General features: G+C 56.7%; 1 protein-coding gene across 1 annotated transcript in view; it reads right to left on the minus strand.

Moving 5' to 3' along the window:
- Positions 1 to 486: 486 nt before the first annotated feature.
- The window catches only part of PPFIA4 (PTPRF interacting protein alpha 4), a gene marked incomplete at its 5' end in the record, with an annotated part of 34217 nt that continues 7337 nt past the window's right edge, over positions 487 to 27366 (minus strand). The window contains 29 exons of the mRNA XM_082069384.1: positions 487 to 1584; positions 2067 to 2158; positions 3229 to 3406; positions 4218 to 4286; positions 4497 to 4672; positions 5322 to 5419; positions 6735 to 6910; positions 7831 to 7857; positions 8974 to 9036; positions 10180 to 10380; positions 10879 to 10960; positions 11203 to 11296; positions 11851 to 12014; positions 12167 to 12300; positions 12846 to 12881; positions 13069 to 13309; positions 13905 to 14110; positions 14364 to 14505; positions 16424 to 16515; positions 17490 to 17552; positions 19135 to 19266; positions 20621 to 20700; positions 21308 to 21446; positions 21570 to 21716; positions 22400 to 22621; positions 23038 to 23133; positions 24456 to 24530; positions 25110 to 25274; positions 25929 to 26030. Coding sequence (XP_081925510.1) covers positions 2100 to 2158; positions 3229 to 3406; positions 4218 to 4286; positions 4497 to 4672; positions 5322 to 5419; positions 6735 to 6910; positions 7831 to 7857; positions 8974 to 9036; positions 10180 to 10380; positions 10879 to 10960; positions 11203 to 11296; positions 11851 to 12014; positions 12167 to 12300; positions 12846 to 12881; positions 13069 to 13309; positions 13905 to 14110; positions 14364 to 14505; positions 16424 to 16515; positions 17490 to 17552; positions 19135 to 19266; positions 20621 to 20700; positions 21308 to 21446; positions 21570 to 21716; positions 22400 to 22621; positions 23038 to 23133; positions 24456 to 24530; positions 25110 to 25274; positions 25929 to 26030 — 3459 coding nt within the window. The 3' untranslated portion in view covers positions 487 to 1584; positions 2067 to 2099. The remainder of the gene's footprint in view (positions 1585 to 2066; positions 2159 to 3228; positions 3407 to 4217; positions 4287 to 4496; positions 4673 to 5321; positions 5420 to 6734; positions 6911 to 7830; positions 7858 to 8973; positions 9037 to 10179; positions 10381 to 10878; positions 10961 to 11202; positions 11297 to 11850; positions 12015 to 12166; positions 12301 to 12845; positions 12882 to 13068; positions 13310 to 13904; positions 14111 to 14363; positions 14506 to 16423; positions 16516 to 17489; positions 17553 to 19134; positions 19267 to 20620; positions 20701 to 21307; positions 21447 to 21569; positions 21717 to 22399; positions 22622 to 23037; positions 23134 to 24455; positions 24531 to 25109; positions 25275 to 25928; positions 26031 to 27366) is intronic.

The following is a 27366-nucleotide window of genomic DNA, read 5'->3' on the forward strand; positions in this document are numbered from 1 at the left end:
CCCGCGGGTGCCGAGCCCCGTGGGGCTGCGCGCCGTCTTTTCTACTGATCTCTGTGTGGAGTTGCCATTTGTTTTTGTTTTTCTTAATTATTATTTTTGCTAACTTATTTGGATTGTTTTTTTTTTAAATAAAGGCATTTGTTTGAACTGCTCGGGGCTTCCTTCCCTGCCGTCCCCCTTGGTGCAGGTCTCTCCTAATTCCCAAGTTGGGGATTTCTCCATATCAGAACATCCACCTGGACCTCAGCACGGTCACTCAGCATTGGGAAATGACGTCCCACCCTTCAATCCACCCTGCAGAGACCAGTGACTTCACTGGGGCTCAGTCCTGTACCCCAAAAACTCTTGGGGAAGCTAAAGATTAATTACATTTTTAATTTGGGCTCTAGAAAGAAGGCTCAAGCCAGCACTGTTTTAAAATCCTGTTTATTGGAACACACATACATCCTTTCCTGACCCGATCCAGGGTTTGGAGTCCATGCAGTACCAATAATATGACGAAAGAAATAGGGCATCGATATAAAGGGCTCACTGACTCTTCAAATTAAAAAAATATTTAATACTGTATTAGGCAAATAATACACCGAAAAGACATCGTGACTGTATAGCCTCTCAGATATTGCACTTCCAGACAGCACATGATAAGTATAAGGTCATTCCAGCCATCAATAAATATCACATCAGAAATAGGGGCCACACAAGGCAAACGTGGCATGAGGAGACGAGGAGATCCTACCCTACGGGGAAGAAATGGGGAGAGTTCAGAGCCTCCTGGATCGATCCCTGCCCATGGCTCGGCGGCAGGAGGGGAGAGCAGCTCCCCTGCCCCCGCAGGGAAGGGACGGGGATGTCCCGGGCTGCTGGGTGTCCCCACCGTGTCTCCCCGGGCACCCAACGAGGGTCCCCTGTCCCGAGGGTCCTGGCTGTTGAACCGTATGAGGCGGTTCCAGCCCTTCGTGGAGCCGCCGTGCAGGTGCAGCCTCCCCACAGCGTGGCATCTGGTGGCACCCCAAAACGCAGCACCCCGAAACGCAGCACCACAAAACGCAGCGCCCTCAGCAGGCAGCCGCTCTCCTCGCCCCCACGGTGGCCGGTCCCCGCACCACCCCGTGCAGCACCAACCGCTGGCTGTGGCCCCTCCTGGGGGCAGCTCCTCACCCGGCTTGCCCCGGTGTGAAGATATTAATGAGCCTGAATGTTCCTGGGCTCCGCGTCCTGTGGGCAGCGGTGTCCCTGATGCCCGGGGCTTGGGCGAGTCAGCACAGCAGCCCCATTGGCGACGTGAACCAGGCAGAGGAAGGTTTCCAAATATCACAGCCCACTTGTGGAGTGTCCGTGCTGCTCCGCGGGGTTGTACCTCACTTCTGCCAGCATGGGGACACCCAGCGAGCGCATCCATAGCCCGGCCAGCACGGGGGGAGGTGAGAGACGAGCCAGAGGTGGGAGATGTGGGGAGCTGGGGGAAGCGGTGGGTGCACAAGCAGAAGGGACAGCGTCCTTTTCGGTCCACAGCAGCGTCTGTTGGTTTGGGCCGAGGAACCGGCGCTGGCCGGGCTCTTGTCCTGGACGGACAGTGGGGATGTGCTGGGAAACCAAGTGGGAAAGTCCGTGTGAGGATGGGGCCTCTTGTCTGCCCATGTGCCCACAAGCTGGCAAACTCAGACGGAGTTGGTAACAAATCCTCCTGGCACGGGGGAGCTGTGCCCGGGGGCACAGCGGGGTCCCGGGAGCCTCCCTGAAGTGCTTGACTCTCCTCCCCTCCCACCAGTGGGACCCCCTGCCCAGGATGGCATCCTGGGGTCTGCAATGGAGCTGTCTGTCCAGGGGCTGGACCAACCGTGCATGGTTGGGATGCTGAGCATCCCTTCTGTGTCACCTCAGGGTCCTGCGAGCCCCAGGCGGCAGCGGGGTGTTCCCCCACCACTGAGGTCTCCATGGCAAACCTTGGTGACAGCAGCCACCCCGCCTGGGGGACACTGGGCAGAGGACACTGGGCAGAGGACATTGGGCCTTGTGCTCTGCTCTTGGTCCCCACCCAGCTCCGCGACCTCGGTCCTCGCACTTACCCAGGGCCGGGCTGGGTCCCATCACGCTGACCCTCAGCAGGAGTACGTCCGGACCGTGGAGGTCTCCAGCCTTGGTGACCCAGAGGCACCAACTGGAAATGAGGCAAAGAGTAGAGTGTGCAATTAGCGGCTGTGCCAATTAACCCTCAGTTTCCCACCAAACCATTCATTAGGCAGCATCTGTGCACTGAAGCCACATGACAGGTTGGCCACGAGCCACCAATATGCTCACGTGGCCAAGGGGCCAATGGTACCTGGGATCATGAGGAGGAGTGTGGGCAGCAGGTCGTGGGAGGTTGTTCCTCCCCCTCTGCTCTGCCCTGGGGAGGCCCCATCTGGAGAACTTTCAAACCCCTCCAGGGATGGTGACTCCAGCACTGCCCTGGGCAGCCTGTTCCAATGCCCCACAGCCCTTTGGGGAAGAAATTGTTCCCCAGATCCAACCTCAACCTCCCCTGGCGCAACTTGAGGCCGTTTCCTCTCATCCTATCACTTGTTATTTGGGAGAAATCAGGCACTCAAACAGAGTGTGAAATACCCTCCTGAAAAAAAAACATATACAGCAGACAAAAGCTCAAGGATCCCATGGAATCCTGGAACTGCTGGAGAGAGTCCAGGGTGGGGGAACAAAGATGCTGAAGGGAGTGGAGCATCTCCCGTGTGAGGAAAGGCTGAGGGAGCTGGGGCTCTGGAGCTGGACAAGAGGACACTGAGGGGGGACTCATTCATGTTTACAGATATATAAAGGGGGAGTGTCAGGAGGATGGAGCCAGGCTCTTCTGGGTGACAACCAGTGACAGGACAAGGGGCAATGGGTTCAAACTGGAACACAAGAGGTTCCACTTAAATCTGAGAAGAAACTTGTTCCTGGTGAGGGTGGCAGAGCCTGGCCCAGGCTGCCCAGGGGGGTTGTGGAGTCTCCTTCTGTGCAGACATTCCAACCCCCTGGACACCTTCCTGTGTAACCTCATCTGGGTGTTCCTGCTCCATGGGGGGATTGCACTGGATGAGCTTTCCAGGGCCCTTCCAACCCCTGACATTCTGGGATTCAGCATCATGATCAGCAAGACCCTCCCTCTCCTGGTGGCACATCGTTCCCCATACACACCGGGAGGCCTGAGCAGGACCGTGAGGGGACCCTGGGGACAAGGGTGTGACCCACCTTCTGGGGGCATCTTCTTGGCGGGGGCGGACGGAGGGGGCAGGGGCACCAGGCTGGTGACGCGGAAGCCGGCGGGCAGTGTCTCGGCCGAGCCGCTGAGCATGTTGATGCTGTGAACGTCGCGCGGGCGGAAGCGCTTTCGCCAGGACGGGGTGCGACGGAACGTCTTGTCGTCACCCTGCGAGAGAAGAGCAGGTTACGGGCCTGGCTGCAGAGGCAGCAGGACCTTCCACCCCTGTGAGACGCCAGCACTGCTTCCACCCAACCAAGGGCGTGCTCGTACTTGGAGACCAACTCCAACAGTGCAGACGTGTGTGACCAAATTGAGCCAAGGACATAGGAGACTTCTCCAGGATCCCCCAACATAGGCTTTATCCTTTTCAGCTTGCCTATCTCTTCTCTCCAGCCTGCACAGATGCCTTGGGACGTCAACACAAAAGTCCCACTAAGGACCCCCAGGGCTGCATCTGACCTTGGCTAGGTAACAGCATCTGGAGGCGTCTCCTTCTCTCTGTGCCATCAAGAGAGCCCCGGTGATCTCTGCTATCATATCTCATGGATCAAAGCCATATGTAGGAGATATTTAGGTGAATTCCCACCTTCAGTGACTCAACACAAACAGCTTTCTGGCTGCTTAATGGGGCATCTCTAACCCACCTGCTTCACCTGTCACAGATACATCATGCCCAGAACATCTGTGACTCTACAAGACAACATGAAGGCAGCTGGCAAGGAGCAGAAATGATGCACAAGACTCTATCTCACCTGCCTCCACAGCCTGGCAGCACATTAGCACATTCTTCAGGGCCTTGTCTAATAGTTTTAGCTTATTCCACTGATATTGCTCCTCTGACTGCTCTAGAGAGTCTGTGAGGCAGTACCTGACTCCCTGGACAAGCAGGGAGAGGACAGAGGTCCCATCTCTGCCATTTCTTGCACAAGAGCAGGTGCTCAGCATGATCTGGACATGGGAGAGCTTTGGTACTCACATCGTCCAGCCTCCGATCCGTGCCCAAGGCCAGCAGGTTGTTGAACTCCCTCTCCAGCACTTGTCGAGCCTGAAAATAACAACAAATGAGCACTCCCTGTTGGTGGGAAGTTCCCAGCACAAACCCCCCCATCCCAGAAAACCCTGAGAATAACAGAGAAAAAGCCCATGAGCCATCTAGGTGCTCTGTGTGGAAAGGCAGAGCTGAGCTGGTGGGCTCATGCTGCAGATGCGTCCCACGCTGCCCACTCTCTAAAATCCCCAGAGCTGCTGCTCTTACCTGCGTGTTCTGCGTGGGGATTTGCAAGACGAGCGCCAGGCTGTTGTGGTCGAAGTTTTCGTCGAGGGCCAGGAGCGCCCCGTGCACCCCGCTCTCCACCAGGTTGTTCGCGTACTCGCGGAGCCCGATGGACTGGATCCAGTGAATGACCTGGTCGTTGGTCCACACCAACACGTCTGCAATAGAGCGAGGGGACGTCTCAGAGCCAGCTCAGACCATGCTCTTGGTTGCATGGGGACCTGACCATGTCCTGAAGCCCTTTTGCACAGCCCCAGGATGAACCTGGGATGCTCCTTCCAGAGTGCTCGAGTGCCAGGAACAGCTCACTTCAATTTACCAAACTTAATGCTGAAATAACAGGCAGAAAACAGCTGTGGAAATTAATCCTAAGAGCCCACGGCTGCTGGTGTAATTAGGGGCATTATCAATAATGAGATGTAATCTAAGCAGCAGTCAGATGTGCAGGGAACCTCAGGGCAGGCAATGAGAAAGGCTGAGCCAGCCAGGTGGTGTCCTGAGCATCTGAAATGGGCAGGAGAAGATGATCTGATGCTCAGACGGGATCTTTCCTGTCTTGACATCCTCCCTTCTCATGCCTGGCTGGGGTGAGCTGCATAAAGCCACTTGGAGAAATCTGCTGGGGAAATGCTGCAGGAGGTTCCCCATGGAGAACAGCCCTGTGGACATGGTTGCTCAGAAATAATTCTTGTCCCCAGGCAAATGCTGTGCTAAAAATAAGGGATAGGAGAGAGACCATCACCGGGCATCTCTTGGGAGGTTCCTCATCTCCTTTTCCAGAGCTGGATGGCGGATGCAGCTGCTGACCTTTGATTTCGTGCTGGGTCTCTTCTCGCCTCCTCTCGAGCTCTTTGCGGTCGTAGTTGAGCCTCTTCAGGCACATGATGCCGTACTGCAGGCTGGTGCTGCAAGGACACGAGATGTCACCCAACCCTCAGGAGGGCTCAGCATCGCGGGGCAGGTGGCTTGGAGGGACCCATGGAAGGACCCACTTCCCTGCTTGCTCAAATGTGCCCAAAGGATGAGTTGGTGCAGGGTTCGGTCAGCACAGACACAACCCAAAGGAGAGATCTTGGCTGGAAAATAGGGAACATCCCTCCCTTTCATAGTAATTCCCCACTCCATCAGTTTTAGAACCATGGAATCATAGAATCATGGAATCATAGAATCACAGAATGGTTTGGGTTGGAGGGACCTTCCCAGCTCCCCCAGTGCCCCCCCTGCCATGAGCAGGGACATCTGCACCAGCTCAGGGTGCTCAGAGCCCCGTCCAGCCTGGCCTGGGATGTCTCCAGGGATGGTTCATCCACCACCTCTCTGGCCAACCTGGGCCAGGCTCTCACCACCCTCAGGCCAACAATTTCTTCCTCATGTCCAGCCTGAATCTCCCTCCTTTAGTTTAAAACCATCACCACTTGTCCTATCCCAACAGGCCCTGCTAAAAAGTCTGTCCCCAGCTTTCTTACTGGCCCCTTTGAAGCACTGAAAGGCCACAGTGAGGTCTCCCCGGAGCTTCTCTTCTCCAGCTGAACACCCCAACTCTCTCAGCCTGAGCTGTGTTTTATGCTGTTCCACCTGCTCGAGGGTGCAGGGATCCAAGCAATGACACTTTGAGCTCGGTGGCTGGGGGGAACCAGCCCACAGGAGCTGTTCCAGGCTCACGGGAGGAACCACAGACCCAGCCCCATGGTTTGGGGTAGCTGGTGGAACCCCACAGGCTGGGGTGCTGGTCTGCCCAGTCAACAAACAGGCCAGGACCTGCTCTCCATGCATCCCTCCCTGTCTGCACGCCGGAGAGAGGAATGAGCCAATGCCCATGATTCCCACCACAGCCATTCCTGAGCTGAGTACTGGTGGGCAGCAGAGGAGGACGCTGGTGTTTGGGCAAGGTGGTTGGGATGGCACAAGCCTTCTCCAGGCTGGGCTGCTGGTAGATCTGCTCTGCCTACCAGTGGGGGACCAGTTGGGACAAGCCTGTTTCTCTTTTTTTGCCTGTGGTTGGTTGCACAGCCAGGAGAAGACTTGTTCCTCTGCAAGAGGTGTGCTGAAGGAGAACATCTGCCCATACAAGCTGCCCCAGACCAGGTGGCTGCGTTGAGCCTAGAAGAGCCATCCTCCAGCACCAGAACTGGTCAAGATGGGAGAATCCCACAAATTGCCACATCCTTTGCTCCATGTGCAGACCTTCACCCCAGGGACCTCCCGAAGGACAGGACTCACCGGTGGAAGCTGTCCACCATCTTCAAGTGCACTCTGAGATCTTTCTTGGTGAGGTGGTCCAGCATCCGTGCATCAACGAGACACTCCATGAAGTAGCTGCGATACTGTGGGAGACCCAAGCTGGGCAGCCACTCGTTCCCGATCCACTCGTGGTTCATGTCCCCATAGGCCAGTGTCTGTGGAGAAGCAAATGGAGAAGCTGGGGAGAAACCAGGGCTTGGTGGAGCTCCAGGCTCCCAGGAGACCAGTGACAGCTCAGTGCTGCAGCCCAGGGGTCACTGTCCTGAGGACCAAGCCTGGGCCAGAGAAGTTTAACCCTAGTTTGTACTGAAGGAGCTGGAGGGAAGAGTCCTGTTGGCCATGATCTGCGTCCTACTGATGTCCCCAAGGAGACAAGGCATTAGCCAAAAAGCATAAGGGATATCTCAACTTTATGACCAGCTTCTTCTGGGAAAAGCACATTCATGAAAGCTGAAATGAAGAAATAGGTTTTGGTGCCTTCCCAACTGACTTTGAAGCAGCTTAGAAATCACCAAAAGATCTGCTTTATGACTTCGAAATGAAAAGGCCAGTTTTGGGCAGAAAAATATCCATTCACTTTCACCGCAAGCTGATTGTGGGTCCAAAACTGAAATAAAACCCACCAGAAGAAAAGTAAAACATTTGAGAGTGATAAAATCACAAGATATGATCCAAGCAGGACTCTTTCCTCCCACCTTTTCAGTGCATGGTATAGATCCTGAACTTGGGGCTAAAAAAGAGGCAAAAATGGAATGTGTGTGCAGCCAGAAACCTGCGTCCCACGCAGGGTGGCCGGTCGCACTTCCATGGGCTTTTTACCACAGGATCTGTATCTTGGAGAGGAGATCCCAGACAAAGTCACTCTGCCCGAAGCAGAGCAGGACACTTGGTGCAAGGTCCCAGGAGGACCAGCCCATACTCAAAAGATGCCCAGAGGAGCAGGTTCAGGCTCCAACAAGGACTCGGTGAACACTGCTGCCCCAGGCTCATGTCCCAGTGCCCTGCGATGTCCAGCTCTCCCTCCCGCAACCACCCCACGTACCGCCCGCGGAAAAGGGTGACACGGGGACCTCACCTGTGCCCAGCTGCCCTCCTCTGTGTCCTAAGCGTGACACACGCAGCATGTCAACAGAAAGGACAGGGAAAGTCAGTACCGGCGGCCCCGCACCATGGACACGTGTGCCACGTGTGCTGAGCATTGGACCCTTCAGGGGTCATCCCATGGCTTGGGGACCTCAGCCTTGTCAATGGGGTGCTGGGGACACCCCAACCACACTGGGCCCTGCGTTTCACCCCAACCCTCAGTCAAGTAAGGAGGATACAGGTTGAGGCTTTTCTCATGGGCTGGAGATGGCATAGACATGGGGATTGTACGTCTTTCCTGGGAAATACGGGTAGATTTGGGGTCCCCCAAAGACAGGCGGGTGCAGAGAGAAACTGAAGCCTCAGCTCATGGGTCACAGCCCCAAGAGGGGCTGCCCAACCAAGTTTGCCCAGTTTGTAGCTATTTCTCCCCTTGTCAACCTGCGCTGGTTTTGCTCAGCTTCACAAAACCTGCCGAGGGAAAGCGACACATCCCTGTGGTAACACTGAGCTCTGTCCCTCAAAGCCACCCACCTGTTACAAGTGCTGGTTACAGGTCTGTGCCACTTGACCAGCAGACAAAAAGCTTCAATAAAATGCCTAATTCACACAATCAATCCAAAATGCTGGTCCTACACCTCTCCAAAGGAGCCAGAGCTTTGGGTAGCAGGGCTGTATCCCTCCAGGGGACCCCAAGCCAGAGTGGTGGGGACAGACACTAAGGACAATATTTGTGTGTGCTACGGTCACCAGGAGATGAGATGGCGGTTCTTTGGGTGTAGGATAACCAACATGGGACTCAGTCTCATGCAGCTACCTGAGATCACTCCTGGGTTTTGTCTTCCCTTTCTTTCCTCTAACGCACAACCACCAGACAAGCTGCTCCAGAAACCCAGCAAAACCCAGGGGGCTTGAAAAAGGAAAATGCATCTGATGGTTTTCAAACCACTTTTAGAAATTGTTGGGATATTAAAGGCTGAAAGATGGTTTCTAAACAGGTGCACGGTGCTGGCCAAGAGCTGACACATGAGATGCAGCAAAGATCCCCTTCCCTCCCGGGCTTTAGTGTGTTAATGCACGCCCGGAGCTCAGCTCGGTAACTGATACGCCATGCGGTGGGGCCCGCCAGCCTCACCGTCTTGGTGGAAGTCGCCATGTTCTCCATCTCCTCGTGGGTGACCCAGACGTTTCCAGAGGACTGCAGGGAAAAGAGCGGAGCGGTCAGGGTGAACCAGCACAGAGGGCAGGATTAGGATCAGCTTGGAGCTGGACTGGGGAGACCTCGCAGTCTCCTTACAACTTGGGCTGGTGGCACCTGCTCCCATGGGGACACTGGGCTGTCCGTGTGGCCATGGAGGACACAGCAAGGACCTTTGGCTGCCTTTATACTTTGGTGTTATGCTCATAGAATCATTTCCGTTGGAAGGGACCCTCAAGATCATTGAGTCCAACCATTAACCCACCCCTGGCACTGCCCCATGTCCTGAGAACCTCATGTCCGTCTGTCCAACCCTCCAGGGATGGTGACTCCAGCACATCCCTGGAACAGGGCTGCCCTGTTCCAATGCCCCACAGCCCTTTGGGGAAGAAATTGTTGCCCAGATCCGACCTCAAGCTCCCCTGGCACAACTTGAGGCCGTTTTCTTTTGTTTCATGGAGCCTGTGGCTTGTCTGTGACAGCTGTGACCCCAGATGGGCATCTGAGGGGACACATGACACTTTGGGGCCTTTCTTTCTACTGTCTGCATTTCTACAGATGTGTCTTGGCATTACTGGGGCACCATTAACCCCTCAGGGGGTTCAAGGACCAGCACAAGACATGATCCTTCCATCCGTTTCATGTTTGTCCAGGCCAAGACTGGGATCTGCAGCTGCTTTGACTTGCCCCAGGAATTTCATGTGGTCCCAGGAAAAGGTTTGTATTGAAATGATGGACAAACTGGTTGTACACAACCGAGCTGGCCCTGTAAATCACACCTGTGCCATCTGGGTGGGATTTTATCTTCTCCAGGGCAGCCAGTCCCTGAGCTTTGCTCTTTGCCGGCTGCTCAGCCGGGTCAGCTCTTGCTGACACCACGGGGTGTGGGGACAAGAGCATTTGCTGGTTCCTCAAGATGGGGAAAGTGCTTCACACTCAATGGCTGTAAATGACCTTTGTGCCTGAGGACAAGTCTCTGGTGCTTTGATGGGTTGGAGCGAATGTCACCCCCTACACAGCCGTGCTTGCCTGTGACACTCCCTGCTGACCCATGGAGCACTGTGGTCCCAAGGAGTCGGGGAAAGGGGGGAAAGATGTGTCCCCCGCCCACGGAGGGTCTGTCTGGGGGTTTGTGGAACGTACCGTCCGCGAGGTGGGTGGTGCCGAGGGGCTGGTGAGCGAGACCATCTCCTGGATGGCCAGACGCAGCTTCAGGCGATGCAGCGCGTTGCTGATGCCGATCTCCCGCTGGATCTCGGTGTCGGACAGGGCTGACATGATGGCTCCACTCTTCACGTTGGCTCGGCAAGCAGCAACGTACCAGGCCGGCATCCCCACCCAGAGCTGCCAAAACAGGGCAAAGCTCATGAATACCCGGTTGACTTTCCCTATCCTCCTCTGGCGGGACCAAGGCCACCCTGTTTGAAGCTCGACAGCAAAGCTGGACACCCATATGGGGTTCCATTTGTGTTTGCACCTTGCATAGAGCCTGCGGGCAGCTCAGCACCCCTCTGTCTGATGGATGCACCTGCCAAGCCTTTCAGCTCAAAGCTCTACTCAAACCACAGCCTCTACAGAATATCTGAGGGATCTGGGGATCTGCTCTGCTCCCCTAGACCTTACAACCACCAACCATGCGCACAGTGGGACCGCAGGGTGCTGTACAGCTGCTGGTGGAGCACACTACAGACCAGCGGTGACTGCAAAGCCCTTGGTGCGTGGGGAAGATGCAGGGGGACGATGCATGGGGACGATGCACGGGCATGATGCACGGGGACAGTGCACTGGGACAATGCACTGGGATGGTGCATGGGGACGATGCACAGGTGCACTCTGCCTCACCTCCAGCCAGGACACAACAGTGGGGCCATCCCAGTGTGCAAAGGGCAATCCTTTCCTCCGAGCCTCTTCCAGAAGTTCATGCCTGGAGGGAACAGAAGCAGAAAAGTGATTTATCGGGGGCTTGTGGGGAAGGGAACAGCTCTGGAAGGGGAATAGACCCTGGGCAGTAAGAACCAGCTGGCAGCAAAGCAATAAAGGAGCCAACAGGGCTCAAGAGAGGGTGAAGATGAGAAGTCTCTCCAGCAGTTCCCAGTTCTACACCATGGCTTCTCGGCCATCCGGCAGGACATTTTCTTCCTGGGGCAGGGAAGGAGGTTCACTCACTTTTTCCGCAGCCGCCGATCCTTCTCGGCCTGAGCACCCAGCTTGCCAAGTCCCAGAGGGTCCTGCATGCCCACCTCCACGTCGGTCAGCACCACTGCGGGCCGAGGAAGACACCCCCATGTCAGTGTGACGTCCCCTTGGGTCCGCATGGGCACTGTCCCCTTGCCAGGGTGTTGGGGATGCACAGTGGCAGCACAGGACGTGACAGTCTCCATTTCCAACCCATGGGTCCTCTGCATCCCTGGGAATCCCAAGGGGACCTCTGCCTGCCCCCTCCCATTTCATGAAGCGGTAATGGATTTAGGGGTCAAAGAGCAGCTCCCACCAAAGGGCTGTGCAAAACCGAGAAGGGGAGGGAAGCAGATTTGGGGACGTTAAAGACAGGACACAGTGTTAGGTGTCACTGTAGCTCTCGCAGAGCGTTAGGAGTGACACCACACTCGGGTCAGAAAGGGCCACAGGGACCAGGATCCGAGTGCCCTGGAGCCACAGGGAGCCCAGGGCCAGTGGCCACAACACCCCCAAAGCAGCAGGGGTGTCCCCGCTCCTCCACCCATCACCCCAACAGCACCCCAAAGGCAGGCAGTGCCGAGAGCCCAGCCTGAGGGTTCACCCGCCCGGCGCGCAGGAACGGGGCTGCTCACGGACCCTGCCCTGTGGCGCCTTCTCTGCTCAGCTGGATCAAGCGACCCTTCTCTTTTTTCCCAAACAAGCGCCCGATGGAGGATTTGATCCCCTTCCTCTTGGAGCCCTTGTGCAGGGAGTCCTGGCTGCTGGTGCTGCTGGCGTTGCTGGTCTGCTCCTCCAGCGAGCTGCGGACGGAGGGAGAGGAACAGCAAAGCCTTGAGGTTATTCCTGAGCAGCACACAAGCCACGGCAAACCCCAGACCATCCCACTGCCCCACACAAATCCCCAAACCACCAGAGCAGCCACTGGTGTGAGAGCCAAAGATGCTCCACGTACCTCTTCCCATCCTCCTGACTTAGCGCAGGGTGGCCCAGTTTCTCCAGCCGCAACGTCCTGGGTGAGGACGGGGGGGATGTCTCGCATTTGATGGTGGTTTTATCCTCTCGGCTTTCATCCCGAGCTCCAGGCGACTGAACAAGCAAGGGAAGCCATGAGGCTGGGTGGCCAAAGCCCAGCTCCATCCTTGCCCTGCTGCCTGCCTCTCTCTTGCTCCGTGGAGACATGGCCAAAAGAGCCACCAGGGCCCTGAGGCTTTGCCACGCTCCAGGACTGGCCTGAACTAGAGCTCTGGCAATGGCTCAAGATGCCCAAGTGGATGGGGAGGATGCGGCCGTATGGCCAAGATCCTGGGAACAAGGAGGAGAGAGGACACAGCCCCATGGTCCAGGTCAGAGGGTGGGGACAGAAGCTGCTGGCCCTCAGCAGAGGGCTCTGAGGAGCACAGATGGGAATGTCCCAAAGCCACCCTGTCGCCGGAGGGGACACACAAGGTTTGATGACCCAGTGGCTTTCTGAACCTCCCCATGTCCTGCCAGGCCCCCCAGGCTCCAAGCACCTTACAGGATCCCCCAGCTCCATCCCGCGCCTGCTGCACCCTGACCTGGTGTGGACAAAGCCAGGAGCAGGCTGGAAAAGGGAGGGTTGGACAAAACCCAACGGGATGGGAGCCACTCACTAGCAGTTTCCTCCGGTGCTTCCTCAAGTCGCTGGGCTGATTGCAAGGGGGAAAGCGAGAGAGACACAGAAAGGGGGGCAGTTAATGGAGAACCCCCCCGCAGAGCAGGCAAACACGGGCACCCCCGTTCCACGTCACCCCCCTGCAGATGTCGGGGCATCACTCCCACCCCAGGTACCCACACACCCCCCGTCCAACCTCCCCATCGCTGCCACCTCCTCACCAACGTCATGATGCCCATGCGGTCGAGGTCCTGAGCGGCGCTGCGGGACGAGAGCTTGGGGGTGGAGCGGCCACTGAGCGGGGGGGACGAGCTGGCCAGGGACAGGGCGGTCAGCGAGGTGGGGATGGACGCCCGTTTGCAGAGCTGGGTGAGGTTGAGGCCCTCCATGCTGCCGCTCGTCACGCGCGTCTCCAGCTCCTCCGCGCGCAGCTCGGTGGATTCCTTCTCCTCTTGGATCATCCTGGGGGAGCGGTGGAGCTCGGCGACTTGTCGCACCCCCTGCTGCAGGATTTCCCTCCCCCATGGAAATGCACCTTGGGTGCTGTGACTCGAGCCCCACATATTCAGGAATGGCAGCAAGATCCATCAGGATCCATATCAACAGGGCTGACGGGGACTCTGATTTCTTTAAATATTCATGGAGAGGCTTTTTTTTCTTTAATTGTGATACTTTCTGTGAGCCAGCACAGGTGCAGCTGAGAGACAGGGAGCTGCATGCAGGAAGGGCTGTTTCCTTTGGATATTAGGAAACATTTCTTGCCCAAAGGGCTGTGGGGCATTGGAACAGGCTGCCCAGGGCAGTGCTGGAGTCACCATCCCTGGAGGGTTGGACAGACGGACATGAGGTTCTCAGGACATGGGGCAGTGCCAGGGGTGGGGAAACGGTTGGACTCGATGATCTTGAGGGTCTTTTCCAACCAGAATGATTCTATGATTCCTGGCTGAAGCTGGACCAGGACCTCAATTTTAGGGCACAAGGGCCTGGAAGATTGTTTTCTCCCCCGCCCCGAGCAATTTCAGAGCAAGGCATGGGGGGTTTTGGCCATGGCTGCTACCTGATCTCTTCGTTGATGGCATCCAGCTGCTCCTGGAGCATCATGGCCAATGTCTGGGCATCCGAGTGCCCACCAGGAGAGAGCACATCCATGGAGCTGAAGAGCGTCTCGCGGTCGTCCTCGTCCACGTCGGAGATGTCGGGGTCGCTGTCAAAGGCATGAGGCCCCGTGGCCAGGACACTGCCTGCCTGGGCCTGCTCCCAGTCCTGGGGGAACAAAGTCCGCTGGTTCTACACGACATCCCCATGTCTCCAATAGCCAAACTCCATACACCAGTGGGGAAACTCAACACCAAACTCAACGCAACCCCAGTGGGGAAAACCTTCCTATCATATCACCCCCATCCAGGTGAAGGAAACTGCCCCATGGCCCCAAATCGAGGACACGTGAGACCAGCATGCAAGGGAGGAGGAGACTCCAACCCAGCCATGACCCCATGCTGGAACAAAGATGGGTTACCTTGGCTGGTTCCTCTCGCCGGGTGGCAAATCGGCCCTTCTGTGCCCGAGGCAGCCCCGGGGCTGCCCCAAAGGGCTCGGCGGGGGCATGGACCACGGCACTCAGCGGGAAGCGCAGGTCTGTGGCGCTGCCCATGTGGGACCTGGGGAGAAAGCTCTATATTAGACATTGTTCCATGCAAGGATGTGCAAGGATGCTCGTCTTGCAGCCCAGGCTCACTGGACAGAGGAGGAGGATGAGGCCACTGTGGGATGTTCACCCCAGCGATGCCGGCCTGCTCCGCATGAAATAATCACAGAATCACAGAATGGTTTGGGTTGGAGGGACCTTCCCAGCTCCCCAGTGCCCCCCCTGCCATGAGCAGGGACATCTGCACCAGCTCAGGTTGCTCAGAGCCCCGTCCAGCCTGCCCTGGGATGTCTCCAGGGATGGTTCATCCACCACCTCTCGGCCAACCTGGGCCAGGCTCTCACCACCCTCAGGGACAACAATTTCTTCCTCATGTCCGGCCTGAATCTCCCTCCTTTAGTTTAAAACCATCACCCCTTGTCCTATCACAACAGGCCCTGCTCAAAAGTCTGTCCCCATCTTTCTTATGGGCCCCTTCTAAGTACAAAAAGGCTGCAATAAGGTCTCCCCGGAGCTTCTCTTCTCCAGCTGAACACCCCAACTCTCCCAGCCTGTCCCCCAGCAGAGCTGTTCCAGCCTCGGGTCATTCCTGTGGCTCCTCTGGCCCCTCGCCAGCAGCTCCATGTGTGTCCTGTCTGAGGACCCAGCACTGCAGGGGGGTCTCACCAGAGCGGAGCAGCGGGGCAGAATCCCCCCAAACCTGCTGCCCATGGGGCTGGGGATGCAGCCCAAGATATGGTTGGATTTCTGGGCTGCAAACACATATGGCCGGGCCATGGCCAATCTCTCATCCCCCATGATGAGATTCTCAGGGACACGGGTTAATGCCAAGGTTGGGTTAACGGTTGGACTCCATGATCTTGAGGGTCTTGTCCAGCCAAAACAATTCTCCAATTCTATGAAGACCAAACGACACAGCAAAGTGCCTTCCCAGAGCACAGGGTCACTGCTCCCTGCATGCATTGCCATGGGAGCCATGAGGTTTTTTTTGATTTAAGATGACAAACACAGTTGTCCAAGGCAGATCAGTGTTTTTCCACCACAGTGGGTCTGGTTTCCAGTGCAGACACAGATCTGGACTCCCCAGCCCAGCACCCTATCGAACACAGACGAAACCGCTAACCCGGGCAGCTTGCTTGGCGTCAGCTCCGTGGTTGCAGACGAAGGCACAGCCCAAGTTTCAAGGGGATTTAAGCTGTGGAGCCGCTGACAAGCAGTTCCAGAGCTAAAAACAGATAAAGGAGCCTTAGACAAAAGCTGACATTTCAGCTGGGGGATTATTCTGGCCTCTGTAACTCAAGCTTTCTGCTGATTTTTTCCTCCAGGATTCTTACAGGATGTGGTTTTTGCAGCTGTGCTGGGTACCCCGGTCAGTGCTGGAGGCTGAGACCCCATGGACTCACCTCTCCTGGTGCTCTGGGCTGGGACCTCCCCATCTCCCAGCTGGCCTTAAAGGAAAGGGTGTGGGAGGAGCATTGCAGAGAAGAGGGGAACAAACTGGGGGAGTCTATTCTCCTTTACCTGCAACACCTCAAAAGAGATTCCCCCTTCTCCACCAGCCCAGCCCCAGCACACCACAGAGGGAAAGGTATTCAGTGAACATCCAGTTTTCATAGAAAATTAAGCTCTTTGCGCAGAAAAAGAAACTATGTTCAGTGGCTTTTTTGTTCCCTTAGAAGAGCAAATTTAGGGCCATTTGGTTGGGTTGGGCTATTCTCAACAACCTATGTCCCACCCCAGGACAAATCCATGGTGGGGACAGCACAGCTGGAGCTGACCCTGATGTGATGAACCACCCCGCACTGGGGGAAACCAGAAACACCTGATGCCAACTGCATTTTGGGGCTTTAAAAGCAAAATGCCCCCAAAGCTGTGGGTGCAGGAGGCAGGTGGGGTGTGCACAGGCTGGGGGGTTGGCAGGTGGCCCTTACCTTGTGTGCACGCTCTCCACAAACGTCCCACTTCTGGTCTTGAGCTGATCAACCTCCAGCCTCAGTTTGTCGATCTCGTCGGACAACCGTCGCTGTTCGGGGTGAGACAAGAGACAGGCAGGGGTTGGGTTTGCTCTGGAGAGCAGCCAGGTTTGGGGCAATCCATATCCTTAGATATTTCCAGGTTTGCGTTGCCTTTAAAAATCTCCATCCCAGATTTAAAGCACCTTTGGCACATCATTAAAGAAACAGCTCATGCAGGTAATGGTGAATGATGACGCTGGGGAGATGCTGCAAAGGGAAGGGGTGATCACAGGCCAGACAGAAGTGATGCTGGTTTGGGAGATGAAGGAAATTGGTCCCAGGGGGATGCTCTGGTTTTGCTCCAGACTGCGTGTTCACCTTGGCAAAGGGCCGGCAGGGAGGGAACCTGTAGCCAAATGTAACGCTGGCCGTGTCCCTCCTGCTGCCAGCCCTGTCCCCATGGGGAACCTGTCCCTGTGCTGTCCCCAGGGGCTGTGAGGAGCCAGGATCCTCCAGGCATGGCTGGATCCTGTCCTGAGAGCAAATGGGATGAACCAGGGTGGGCAACATGCAGCGTCATGCGAGTCTCCGAGCTGAGCAGCCGTGGTGGGAAGGTGAGCAGTCCCGCATGTCCTTGTCACAAGCAGGGAGCATCTGGGAGAGCAAAACCCCCGGGCAAGGGGGAACGCAGCCCCCCAACCCTCCTGTTGCTTCGAAAAGCTGAGACCCTCCAGCTTTCCAGCACAGGCCAATGTGGACTCGTGTTGCAGACCCTACGGAGATGCTGTATCTGAGCGCAGGGGAGGTGTGAAGACCTAGAGGTCCCTCTGCAAGCTGGACATGAAGCAGATCCTCCCCACATCGAGTGATGGGTTTAGAAAGCCTGGGGGGTGAAGGGGACATGGCTGTCCCTTGTAGCCAGGCTGCACCAACAAGCACAGGGGTAAACCCTCCTCTAGAGACACAGGTGAAGCCTGTGAGTGAGGAAGTGAGGAGCGAGGAAGCGCAGGCATTAGGGCAGGCTCCCTGCTGTGGCATTTACCTTGTCGTGCTGGTGTTCCTCTATCTGCTTTTGGGTATTTTCCAGCTCTTGTAACAATGTGTTCTTGGAAAAAAAAAATAACGAAACAAAAGAAAAGGGAACAAAAACAGGAAAGAAAAAGAGAGACCGTTTAGAAAACGGCCGCATGGCCTCCCGGGAATGGGCGGCGTGGAATCGCTGTGTGGATGGTGTGATGGACGACTGGCAGGAGTGATCAGAGAATCACAGAATCATTTCGGTTGGAAAAGACCCTCAAGATCAAGTCCAACTGTTCCCCCACCCCTGGCACTGCCCCATGTCCTGAGAACCTCATGTCCGTCTGTCCAACCCTCCAGGGATGGTGACTCCAGCACTGCCCTGGGCAGCCTGTTCCAATGCCCCACAGCCCTTTAGGGAAGAAATTGTTCCCCAGATCCAACCTCAACCTCCCCTGGTGCAACTTGAGGCCGTTTCCTCTGCTCCTGGCGCTTGTTTCTGGGGAGCAGAGCCCGACCCCCCTGGCTCCAGGAAGGGGGAAAAGAAGATATGTTTGCAATAGCCTGACCTAGTGCTCTTTTTTGGGAGGTGCTGGTGGCCAAACAGCATCATTTTTGCCCATGGCAAACCTGCAGAGACTCTGTGGGTGAGGCAGTGCTGGGTGCAGGCTGGGGAGCAGACAATGCACCTTCACAAGGTGCTACCATTCGGCTCCCTGTCGCTTGCTGGGTTGGGAATTTGGGCTCAGTCCCATGTGTTGGGACCTGCTTTTTATCCAGTGCCATGCAGGCATCTGCTGAACGACTGGACACAGTGGCACAAATGGGTCTGGTTGGGGACAGGAGGTGCAGAATCATAGGGAAAGGCAGAATCATAGAATCACAGGATGGTTTGTGTTGGAGGGACCTTCCCAGCTCCCCCAGTGCCCCCCCTGCCATGAGCAGGGACATCTGCACCAGCTCAGGGTGCTCAGAGCCCCGTCCAGCCTGGCCTGGGATGTCTCCAGGGATGGTTCAGCCACCACCTCTCTGGGTACTTGGGCCAGGCTCTCACCACCCTCATCGTGAGCTCAATCCTCGCTCCGAGCCCCGTGCTCTCCCAGCTCCTTGCATTCACACTGGGGCAGCAGCAGCTCCAGCCGGCTCCTCAAAGTCCAGTTCCCCAGGAGAAGCGGGGTGGGAGCTGGGAGGCTGCTCATAGACCCTGCCCTGGCTTGGAGAAGACAGATCCATCCAGCCTGGGGGACAGGAAGGTTTTGAGGCAGCATGTGGAGGGGATGGGCAGGTGGGAGAGGATGAACGCTGCATTTTCTCCTGCAAAATGCAGTGGGGTTTTGCTCCAACAGCCGAGCACAGGCTGCAGTCGAGGCTGCACCAGAAGAGATACGGGGAATGGAGCCAGACAAATCCCACTGCTGAACAGAAGGCGGTGGGGAGCGGGTCTTGACGAGCGAGGGCCGGCCGGAGGTGGGGGTGCGATGCAGAACATGATTCGCTGCGCTCCCACCGGCCTCAGCGCCCGGCTGGTGTCCTGCATGTGACCATTTCTCCATCCTCGAGCACGTACTTTCACCCCCGGGGTTTGGCTGGTTAAGGGTCCATGCCAGATGGGCTGCTGACCCCTCAACCCCCCGCCAGCCCCCCCAGGACGCCCTGTTCCCTGTCACTACCTTCTCCTCCAAGGCCGCCATCCTCTCCTTGAGGTGCAGCTGCAGCCGCTCGTTGGACTCGCTCAGCAGACGGTCCACAGTGTCCGAGAGCCGCTTGTTGTGCTCCTCGTTCATCTTCTCCCGCTGGCGGGCCTGCAATGGCAAACAGCGACCGCCACGTTGGATCGAGCAGATCTGCTCCTGCTGCCACCCCATGTCAGAGCTGATCCCCCGGGCCCCACTTGTGGGGACAAAGCCACCCCTTACAGCACAGATCGGACCCACTGCTGGGGCTTTGCTGGTCTCTGCCATTCCCCAGCCAGGGATGAGGAGGAGAGAGGATGGGACTCAAAGAGATCCTGCCTGCCTGCCCCTCAAAAAAGCCTTACCTGTGCATCTGGCAGGGACAGCCACACCAGGGACACTTTCCAGACCCATATGGGTTGCTCTGGATTTGCAAAGGTCTCTCCAAATCTCTGCTCTGGGACAAAATAACCAGGGACTTCCCCGGTTGTGTCCAGTTCTGGGCTCCCCAGTTTAAGAAAGACAAGGAATTACTGGAGAGAGTCCAGCAGAGGGACACAGAGATACTGAGGGGTCTGGAGCATCTTTCTGCTAAGGAAAGGCTGAGAGAGCTGGGGCTGTTGAGCTGGAGAAGAGAAGCTGAGAGGGATCTGATCAATGGGATCAATATCTCAGGGTGGGTGTCAGAGGATGGACCAGACTCTGTTCAGTGGTGCCTAACGCCAGGGTGAGGGGCAACGGGCACAGACTGAAACACAGGAGGCTCCATGTGAACATGAGCAGAAACTTGTTTGCTGGGAGGTGCCAGAGCCTGGCCCAGGCTGCCCAGAGCGGGTGTGGAGTCTCCTTCTCTGAGACATTCAAACCCCCTGGGCCCACCTGTGTGATCTGCTCTGTGACCCTGCGTGAGCAGGGCTGGGCTGGGGATCTACAGAGCTCCTGCAACCCCACCAGCCTGGGATTGCCAAAAGGCACAGGCTGTAATGCCACCTGGGTGACCCCAGAAATGTGTATCACAACCTCCTGCGTGAACAGCCCAGCCCTGAGCAGCACAGCACAGACTGTGCATACTGCAACACCTCGACACAACCTCCTGTCCCTGAGGGCAGCATCTTTGCTTCCAGTGCCCACGATCTCTCTCTGCTGCTGAGCCAGGGTTGGGGGAAGAGCAGCTGGAGCCTCTTCTCCATCCTGTATTTCAGGTCTCAGCTTGCCCCAGAAGGTGATGCTGGGAGAGCAGTGCATGTGGCACACTAGCATCAAGACGTGGGTGCCTGGGAGAGGGGCAAATCCCAGTGTCATGAGCTCCTGGGTGGCTCTAGTTTAGGAGAACCTGGATGGGAAAGGACTAACCAAGCTCCTCTCCCCATCCTGTTTCAGAGACACCAGCCCTTTGTGGTGTACCCAGGTACTGTGGAAAGGGGGAGCCAAGGCCAGATCAGGACCCGCAAGGGCTCCCCGGCCCAGGTTGAGCAGTGCTTACCCTGGCCAGCTCCTGGTTCTTCTCCTCCAGCTGGCTCTCCAGCTGCCGGAGGTGCTCCTCAATGCTCCCGTGCCTCTCTTCTGCCTGGGAAAAGCAAAGCAGCCCTCTCGGATGATGCTCCCCAAAACCACACAGGTTGTCCTGCATCCCTATCTCCATCCCTGCATCCACATCCTTGCCCGGGATGCGGTGCTCCCTCCCACATCCCCACCGGGCTCACAGTGTGCTGGGAGGCCAAACCAGCCCTGCCAGCGAGGTGATGGGAGATAGACGTGCTCTGTGAGCAACTGGCACCCGTTCCAGCGCCTGGGAAGGGCAGGACTGGCCAGATCCACACCTCCCTCCAGCCCTGCACCCTCCCAGATCCAGCCTGTGTCCTTCCTCTTCCTCCTCATCCCAGAGTGGTCCCACTCCCACCAAGGCCATCTCTGCCTTGGAGAAAGGAGCTGAGGGAAGGGAGAAATCCTTGTGTGTGCGGAGTATATTGAAAGCTTTAAAACCCCTGCATTGTCCCTGCAGCCATGGGAGAGGCAGAGGACACCAAAGCTCAGAGCCTGGGAATGACAGCAGGGTGTCTCGGGCCTGCCAGCACTGGAGACATCAGCCAAACCTGCCTCTTCCTCAGAGTAATTCCTCCCAGTTCCTGCACTCTCTGCTGCCCCAGCCGTCTCTGGGCACCCCGCACACTTGCCTTGGTGAGCGCAGCGATGCGCTGGGCCAGCTCCGCTTCCACCTCGGGCAGCGTCTCCGCCTTGCGCATCGTCTGCTGCAGCTTCTGCTCCGCCAGCTCCAGCAGCTCCTGCAGATGCCGGGCTTTCTCCTCGCACTGCGGGACAGGACGCAATGGGTGCCCGGCACCGCAGCTTGCTCGCTTGTCCCATCCCCAGCACCCACTTTTCCCTCCCAAGTCCCCAGGATGATGGGGAGACATTGGTTCCAGCTTCGGTACCTGGCGGTGCAGGGACTCCTTGTTGGCCAACTCGCTTTCCAGCTTGTCATTGAGGTCATGGATGGAGGTGGCTTCTCGCTGGGCTGCCAGGTAGCGTTTCTCCAGCGTGGTGATCCTCTCCTCCATGTCCTCTTTCTGAGCCAGGGCCTGGGGAAGCGACAGGGCTGTCAAATCCTCATCTGTCACCACCAATTTGGGAATAACTGGCCCATCCAGCTCCTCCTAACATGGGACACCTTAAAGTCCAAGCATGCAATGAAAACCCTGCTCTGCACAGGAACGAGAGACAGCAGAGTGGGAGAGCAACAAAGGGAGAGTCAGACAATCACAGAATCATTTTGGTTGGAAGAGACCTTCAAGATCATCAAGTCCAACCATAACCCACCCCTGGCACTGCCCCATCTCCCTAAGAACCTCACCTCCGTCTGTCCAGCCCTCCAGGGATGGTGACTCCAGCACTGCCCTGGGCAGCCTGTTCCAATGCCCCACAGCCCTTTGGGGAAGAAATTGTTCCCCACATCCAACCTCAACCTCCCCTGGTGCAACTTGAGGTCATTTCTTCTTGTCCTAAAAACACCTTCCAGCATGGACACAACTCCCTGCCCCAGGTCTGCAGCACACCCAGGTATCTCAGTGTCTGCTCATAACCTCAGCGAAGTCCTGATGATGGACTTGGGGACAATCTCCCAAAGCCAGTGGCCTCTTTTGGGGAACACTGCCCTCACCCCACATACAACAGGGGTTACAACCTCTTCCCAGCCCAGAAGCTTTGAAAGCTGCTGTGAATGTCACTGCAACAGGCTTGGCCATGCGAGAGGGCAGTTTCTAACCTCTCGGAGGTCCCTCTGGTACTTGCTGCTCATCTCCTCCGATTTGATCAGATCCTTCCTGGCGGTGCCCAGATCCTCCTCCAGCTCGGCGACGCTGGCAGCCAACACAGAGATGCGCTCCTTGGCCTGGACCACTTCGAAATTCTGCTTCTCCAGGAGCTCCTGCAGCTCCACCACCCGCCCAGCCTCATCGTCCGGGTGGACGGAGCCATTGGAGAGGCGCTGCAAGGCAGCAGAGAGGGAGGCAGATGCTGGGCTGCCCCAACACACAGGCTGGCATCACCTGCAAGTGTGCGATGGGGGAATGTGGCCCCGCAGGGACCCGGGGAGGTGGGGGACAGTGGGGACATGGAGCTCTGGGACCCTCTGTCAAGAGTCTCTGTTAGAATGGGACGTGGCTTCCCACAGGCACAATGGAACGGGGATGTCTGAGGGTTTCCCAGCACATCTCTGGGAAGTAGAGATCCCAGGAGCATCTACACTCAGAAACAGCCTGTACTGGGACATCGGGGAATTTCCCAGGGGCTGGACTCAAGGGAGGGGGGAAAAAGGTTTTCAGCACCCTGGAGCCAGTAAGGGGGGGATGGAGAACCGATGGCCTCGGTGAGTGTGGTCAGAGGGGTTCCTGGGGTTCTCACCTTCCAGGGAAGCTTCTGCGCCGGCTCCTTGGGCTCCCTTTCATCCCGCTCACCCGCCGGGCCCTCCCGCGCGGCGCCTTGCTGCAGAGCTGCCACCTGCGTGACAACGGGGATTAATTAACGAGAGAAAGCAGATGGGACCAGCTGGTCTGGCTGTGAGGCAAGTCCTGGTACACCCAGGTCTGCAACCGGCTCCCCGTTGGGTTCCTCCAGTGTCATATCCAGGTAGTGACTGTGGCTGGGGAGAAGCTGGAGGGACGGGGTGAGGAAGAGAGGGGAAGGCAGAGATGAAGGCTCAGCACTGATAGAGGATGAAACCCGTCCATCTCACATGGACAGAGTGGTGCTTGCTACAGGCACACAAAGAGCCCGAGCTCCGGCAGTCAGGTTCTAGAATTAAAGAATTATAGAATCATTTAGGTTGGAAAAGACCCTCAATATCATCGAGTCCAACCGTTCCCCCACCCCTGGCACTGCCCCATGTCCCTGAGAACCTCATGTCCGTCTGTCCAACCCTCCAGGGATGGTGAGTCCAGCACTGCCCTGGGCAGCCTGTTCCAATGCCCCACAGCCCTTTGGGGAAGAAATTGTTCCCCACATCCAACCTCAACCTCCCCTGGCGCAACTTGAGGCCGTTTCCTCTGCTCCTGGTGCTTGTTCCTTGGGAAAAGAGACCAACACCCTCCAGCCCTCCAGGTTTTCCTGGTGAGGGGCTGAGCTCTGAGCTCCACATCCCAGGACTCCCTCCCAATTTATTTCATTGGTTTGCGGCCGGACAGACTCCAAAGCTGGTGCAGATGTGGCCATCAGGAGCAGGGGATAAACATCAGCATTGCACCCCGTTCTGCCATGGGAGGATGGGGACAGGGCCCTGCGGGGTGATCGGAAGCCAGGCACTGCTTGGGGACGTGCCAAGAGACATAACCTGGGAACTGGACAGAGAAGAAAATTTGGCCAGACAGAGGGTCTAAGGATGGCTGCTTCCTTTCGGCTGGACACAAACTTCAGGAAGGAAAACAGGGGTAATATCTCTCCAAGATGGAAAGGGCTGGATGTTGGGGACAGCGAAGTCCCCATGCCAGGGAGAAGCGAGGTTTGGGTGCCTGCTGATGCAGGGAAAATCCCAGGTCACTCTCAGTCCTCAAAATGATTCAAGTTCAGGTTGCTGTTGTGAGCAAAATGAACAGCACACAGCAAAATGACAGAGGAAACCTTGCCTGCGAGAGAGAAGTTTTCAGAATATTTACAAGGCTTCCTTAAATACAGACAATCATTCATGTAAATAGAATAAAAGCCTTACATTAAAAATGCCCCAAAGCCATTTCTCTGATGTGAACGATCATTTGGGGGTGGTATTTCAGCAAATTCAAGAAGAATTCACAAACGTAACCAGCCCGGGCTGCCCAAACACTTCTTACCTGCCGATGGGCGTCCACAAGCTGCTCCTCCAAGGTTGCCACTCGCTCTAAGGCTGCTCGCAAGCGTTCCCGAACCTGCAATTGTGTAAGACAAGAGGAAAGATCATTATTTATCCGTGACAAGGGTGCCCAGGGTCTAGGCAAACTCCCAGGCCCGTTTGTCTGGCTGACAGCCCAGCTCGGGTGGATCCACATCCACGGCACAGGCTCTGATGCTCCAGCCCATCACTTGGGAGAGCGGAGCAAAAGCACGTTGGAGAGAAACAGCCTGGACCAAACTGATTCTTTCAAGAGACCCATGGCCAGGGTAGCTTCAAGATGTGTTTCAGCAGAGCAAGGAGCTGTTTGAGGTATATGAATCAGGACGAACCATAAGACTGAACCAGAGTGGCCAAATGCCAGCGCTCACCACCACCACGTGAGTGAGGTAGGGAAGCAAGATCCCTGTCCCCAACAGCCTCAGACCCACAGGAGCCACTTGGCAGCCCCACCAGCTCCTAAAACAAGGTTTTGACATCCTGAGGGAGCCCATGTCACCACCCAGATTAACAACAAAAAATGGCCACAGTGGGAGGAAGGAGGAGGGTTGGGAGGTCGGCTCTGAGCAGGGGATGCTCAGAGAGAGACAGGACGGGTCCCAGTAACCTGTCTCACCTTTTCATCCAGTGCCTTGTGATGCTCAAAGAGTGACTTCAGCGCCTTGAGCACCTCGACCTCACTGGAAACCCCGGACGGCGACTGGGCCTGGCGCTTGACCACGGTCATCCTCAGGGACCGCTCGTGCCTCGACACCAGGCACTCCAGGTGCTCCAGCAAGAGCTGCAAGGGGACAAGGATGAGACCGTCACCACCCCAGGGGCTGGTGACACTGATATCGGACCAGCAGCCTGCGATGTCCTGTATTTCACAGAATCCCAGAATGTCAGGGGTTGGAAGGGCCCTGGAAAGCTCATCCAGTGCAATCCCCCATGGAGCAGGAACACCCAGATGAGGTTACACAGGAAGGTGTCCAGGCGGGTTGGAATGTCTGCACAGAAGGAGACTCCACAACCCCCCTGGGCAGCCTGGGCCAGGCTCTGCCACCCTCACCGGGAACAAGTTTCTTCTCAGATTTAAGTGGAACCTCCTGTGTTCCAGTTTGAACCCATTGCCCCTTGTCCTGTCACTGGTTGTCACCCAGAAGAGCCTGGCTCCATCCTCCTGACACTCCCCCTTTAGATATCTGTAAACATGAATGAGTCCCCCCTCAGTGTCCTCTTGTCCAGCTCCAGAGCCCCAGCTCCCTCAGCCTTTCCTCACACGGGAGATGCTCCACTCCCTGCAGCATCTTGGTGGCTGCGCTGGACTCTCTCCAGCAGTTCCCTGTCCTGCTGGAACTGAGGGGCCACAACTGGACACAATATTCCAGGTGTGGTCTCACCAGGGCAGAGCAGAGGGGGATCAAAAGCCAGGCAGTGAGTTTCCTGTGCTTACCCGGGTGTTATTGCGCTCGGCTTTCAGCTCAGAGATCTCCTCTTCCCTCTCCAGGAGCTGCTCCCGGCAGGCACTGAGCTCCCGCGTCAGCGTCGCAAACTCCTGCGGGAAATCAGGGCAAGACCGTGAGCAGAGAGCACAGAGATGGAGCCGGTGTCCCAGCCCCACCGCCAGGATCGCCAGCACAAAGCGTCTCCCATCCGAACCCAACCGGTGCAAGATGGGACGCCATGGAGAACACGGAGAAATCAGCGGAGAAGCACAGCCAGGTTAGGAGGTGATCTGCTCCCGGCTTTCCCAAGAGTTCTGGAGAAGGGAGAATGCAGCATCTTGATATTTCTCCATTTGGTTTGATGTCCACGACACAAGATATGGCTCTACAGCTCCAGAGATGCTCGATGGCATTTGAAGCATCCCAGTCAAGGCCACCAGCACGCTCCCATCCTCAAGGTCCCCTTGATGCAACCCAGTACAGCACCCACCTCAGTGCATCCCATTGGGCTAAAACTCACCGCAAACCACAGCGGCCAGGATGGGTCCCCCGGCCCTGAAGCAGCCTCTGCCATGGCCTCAGGACCTGGCATCAGACAAAACCTCCTTCCAAAGGAAAGAGTGAGATCTGCCCCAGTCGTACATGTGGGATGCCATTGAGCTTCTTCTGGGGCATGCCCAAACCCTAAATCATAGAATTACAGAATCATGTTGGTGGGAAGAGACCCTCAAGATCATGGAGTCCAACCATTCCCCCACCCCAGCACTGCCCCATGTCCTGAGAACCTCATGTCCGTCTGTCCAACCCTCCAGGGATGGTGACTCCAGCACTGCCCTGGGCAGCCTGTTCCAATGCCCCACAGCCCTTTGGGGAAGAAATTGTTCCCAGATCCAACCTCAACCTCCCCTGGCGCAACTTGAGGCCGTTTCCTCTGCTCCTGGCGCTTGTTCCTGGGGAGCAGAGCCCGACCCCCCTGGCTCCAAGCTCCTTTCAGGCAGTTCAGGGATCAGAAGGTCTCCCCTCAGCTCCTGTTCTCCAGCTGAACCCTCACGAGAGATGGGGCACAGCAGATGTGCAGATGCCACCAGTCCTTGCTCCACTCACCGCTGCCCCCAGGGAGGTGACAGCCACCAAGGAAGGGATGTGCACAGGGCAACGGCCAAGCAGAGCTGCAAAGCCAGCGCATCCACTGGGACACGACGGGCTCCTTGGAATCCGGAGCGATCGTGATTGTGACTGTGTCGGAGGGGAAAGAAAACTCGCTGTGAAGCTCCTCAGATGCAGGAAGAGTTCATTTTCCCTTAACAAATGAAAACCAAGCGGCTGGATTAGCTCAGGGACACTTGCCCATTGCTCCCAGTTGCTCTTTCAGTCACCAAGTGTTGCCAGGACTAAGCAACATTATGCAGCTGGGATTTTTCAGGGTGAAAAATGCAAATGCGGCAA

This window comes from Streptopelia decaocto, assembly GCF_964273445.1.
Source record: "Streptopelia decaocto genome assembly, chromosome: 19".
NCBI lineage: Eukaryota > Metazoa > Chordata > Aves > Columbiformes > Columbidae > Streptopelia > Streptopelia decaocto.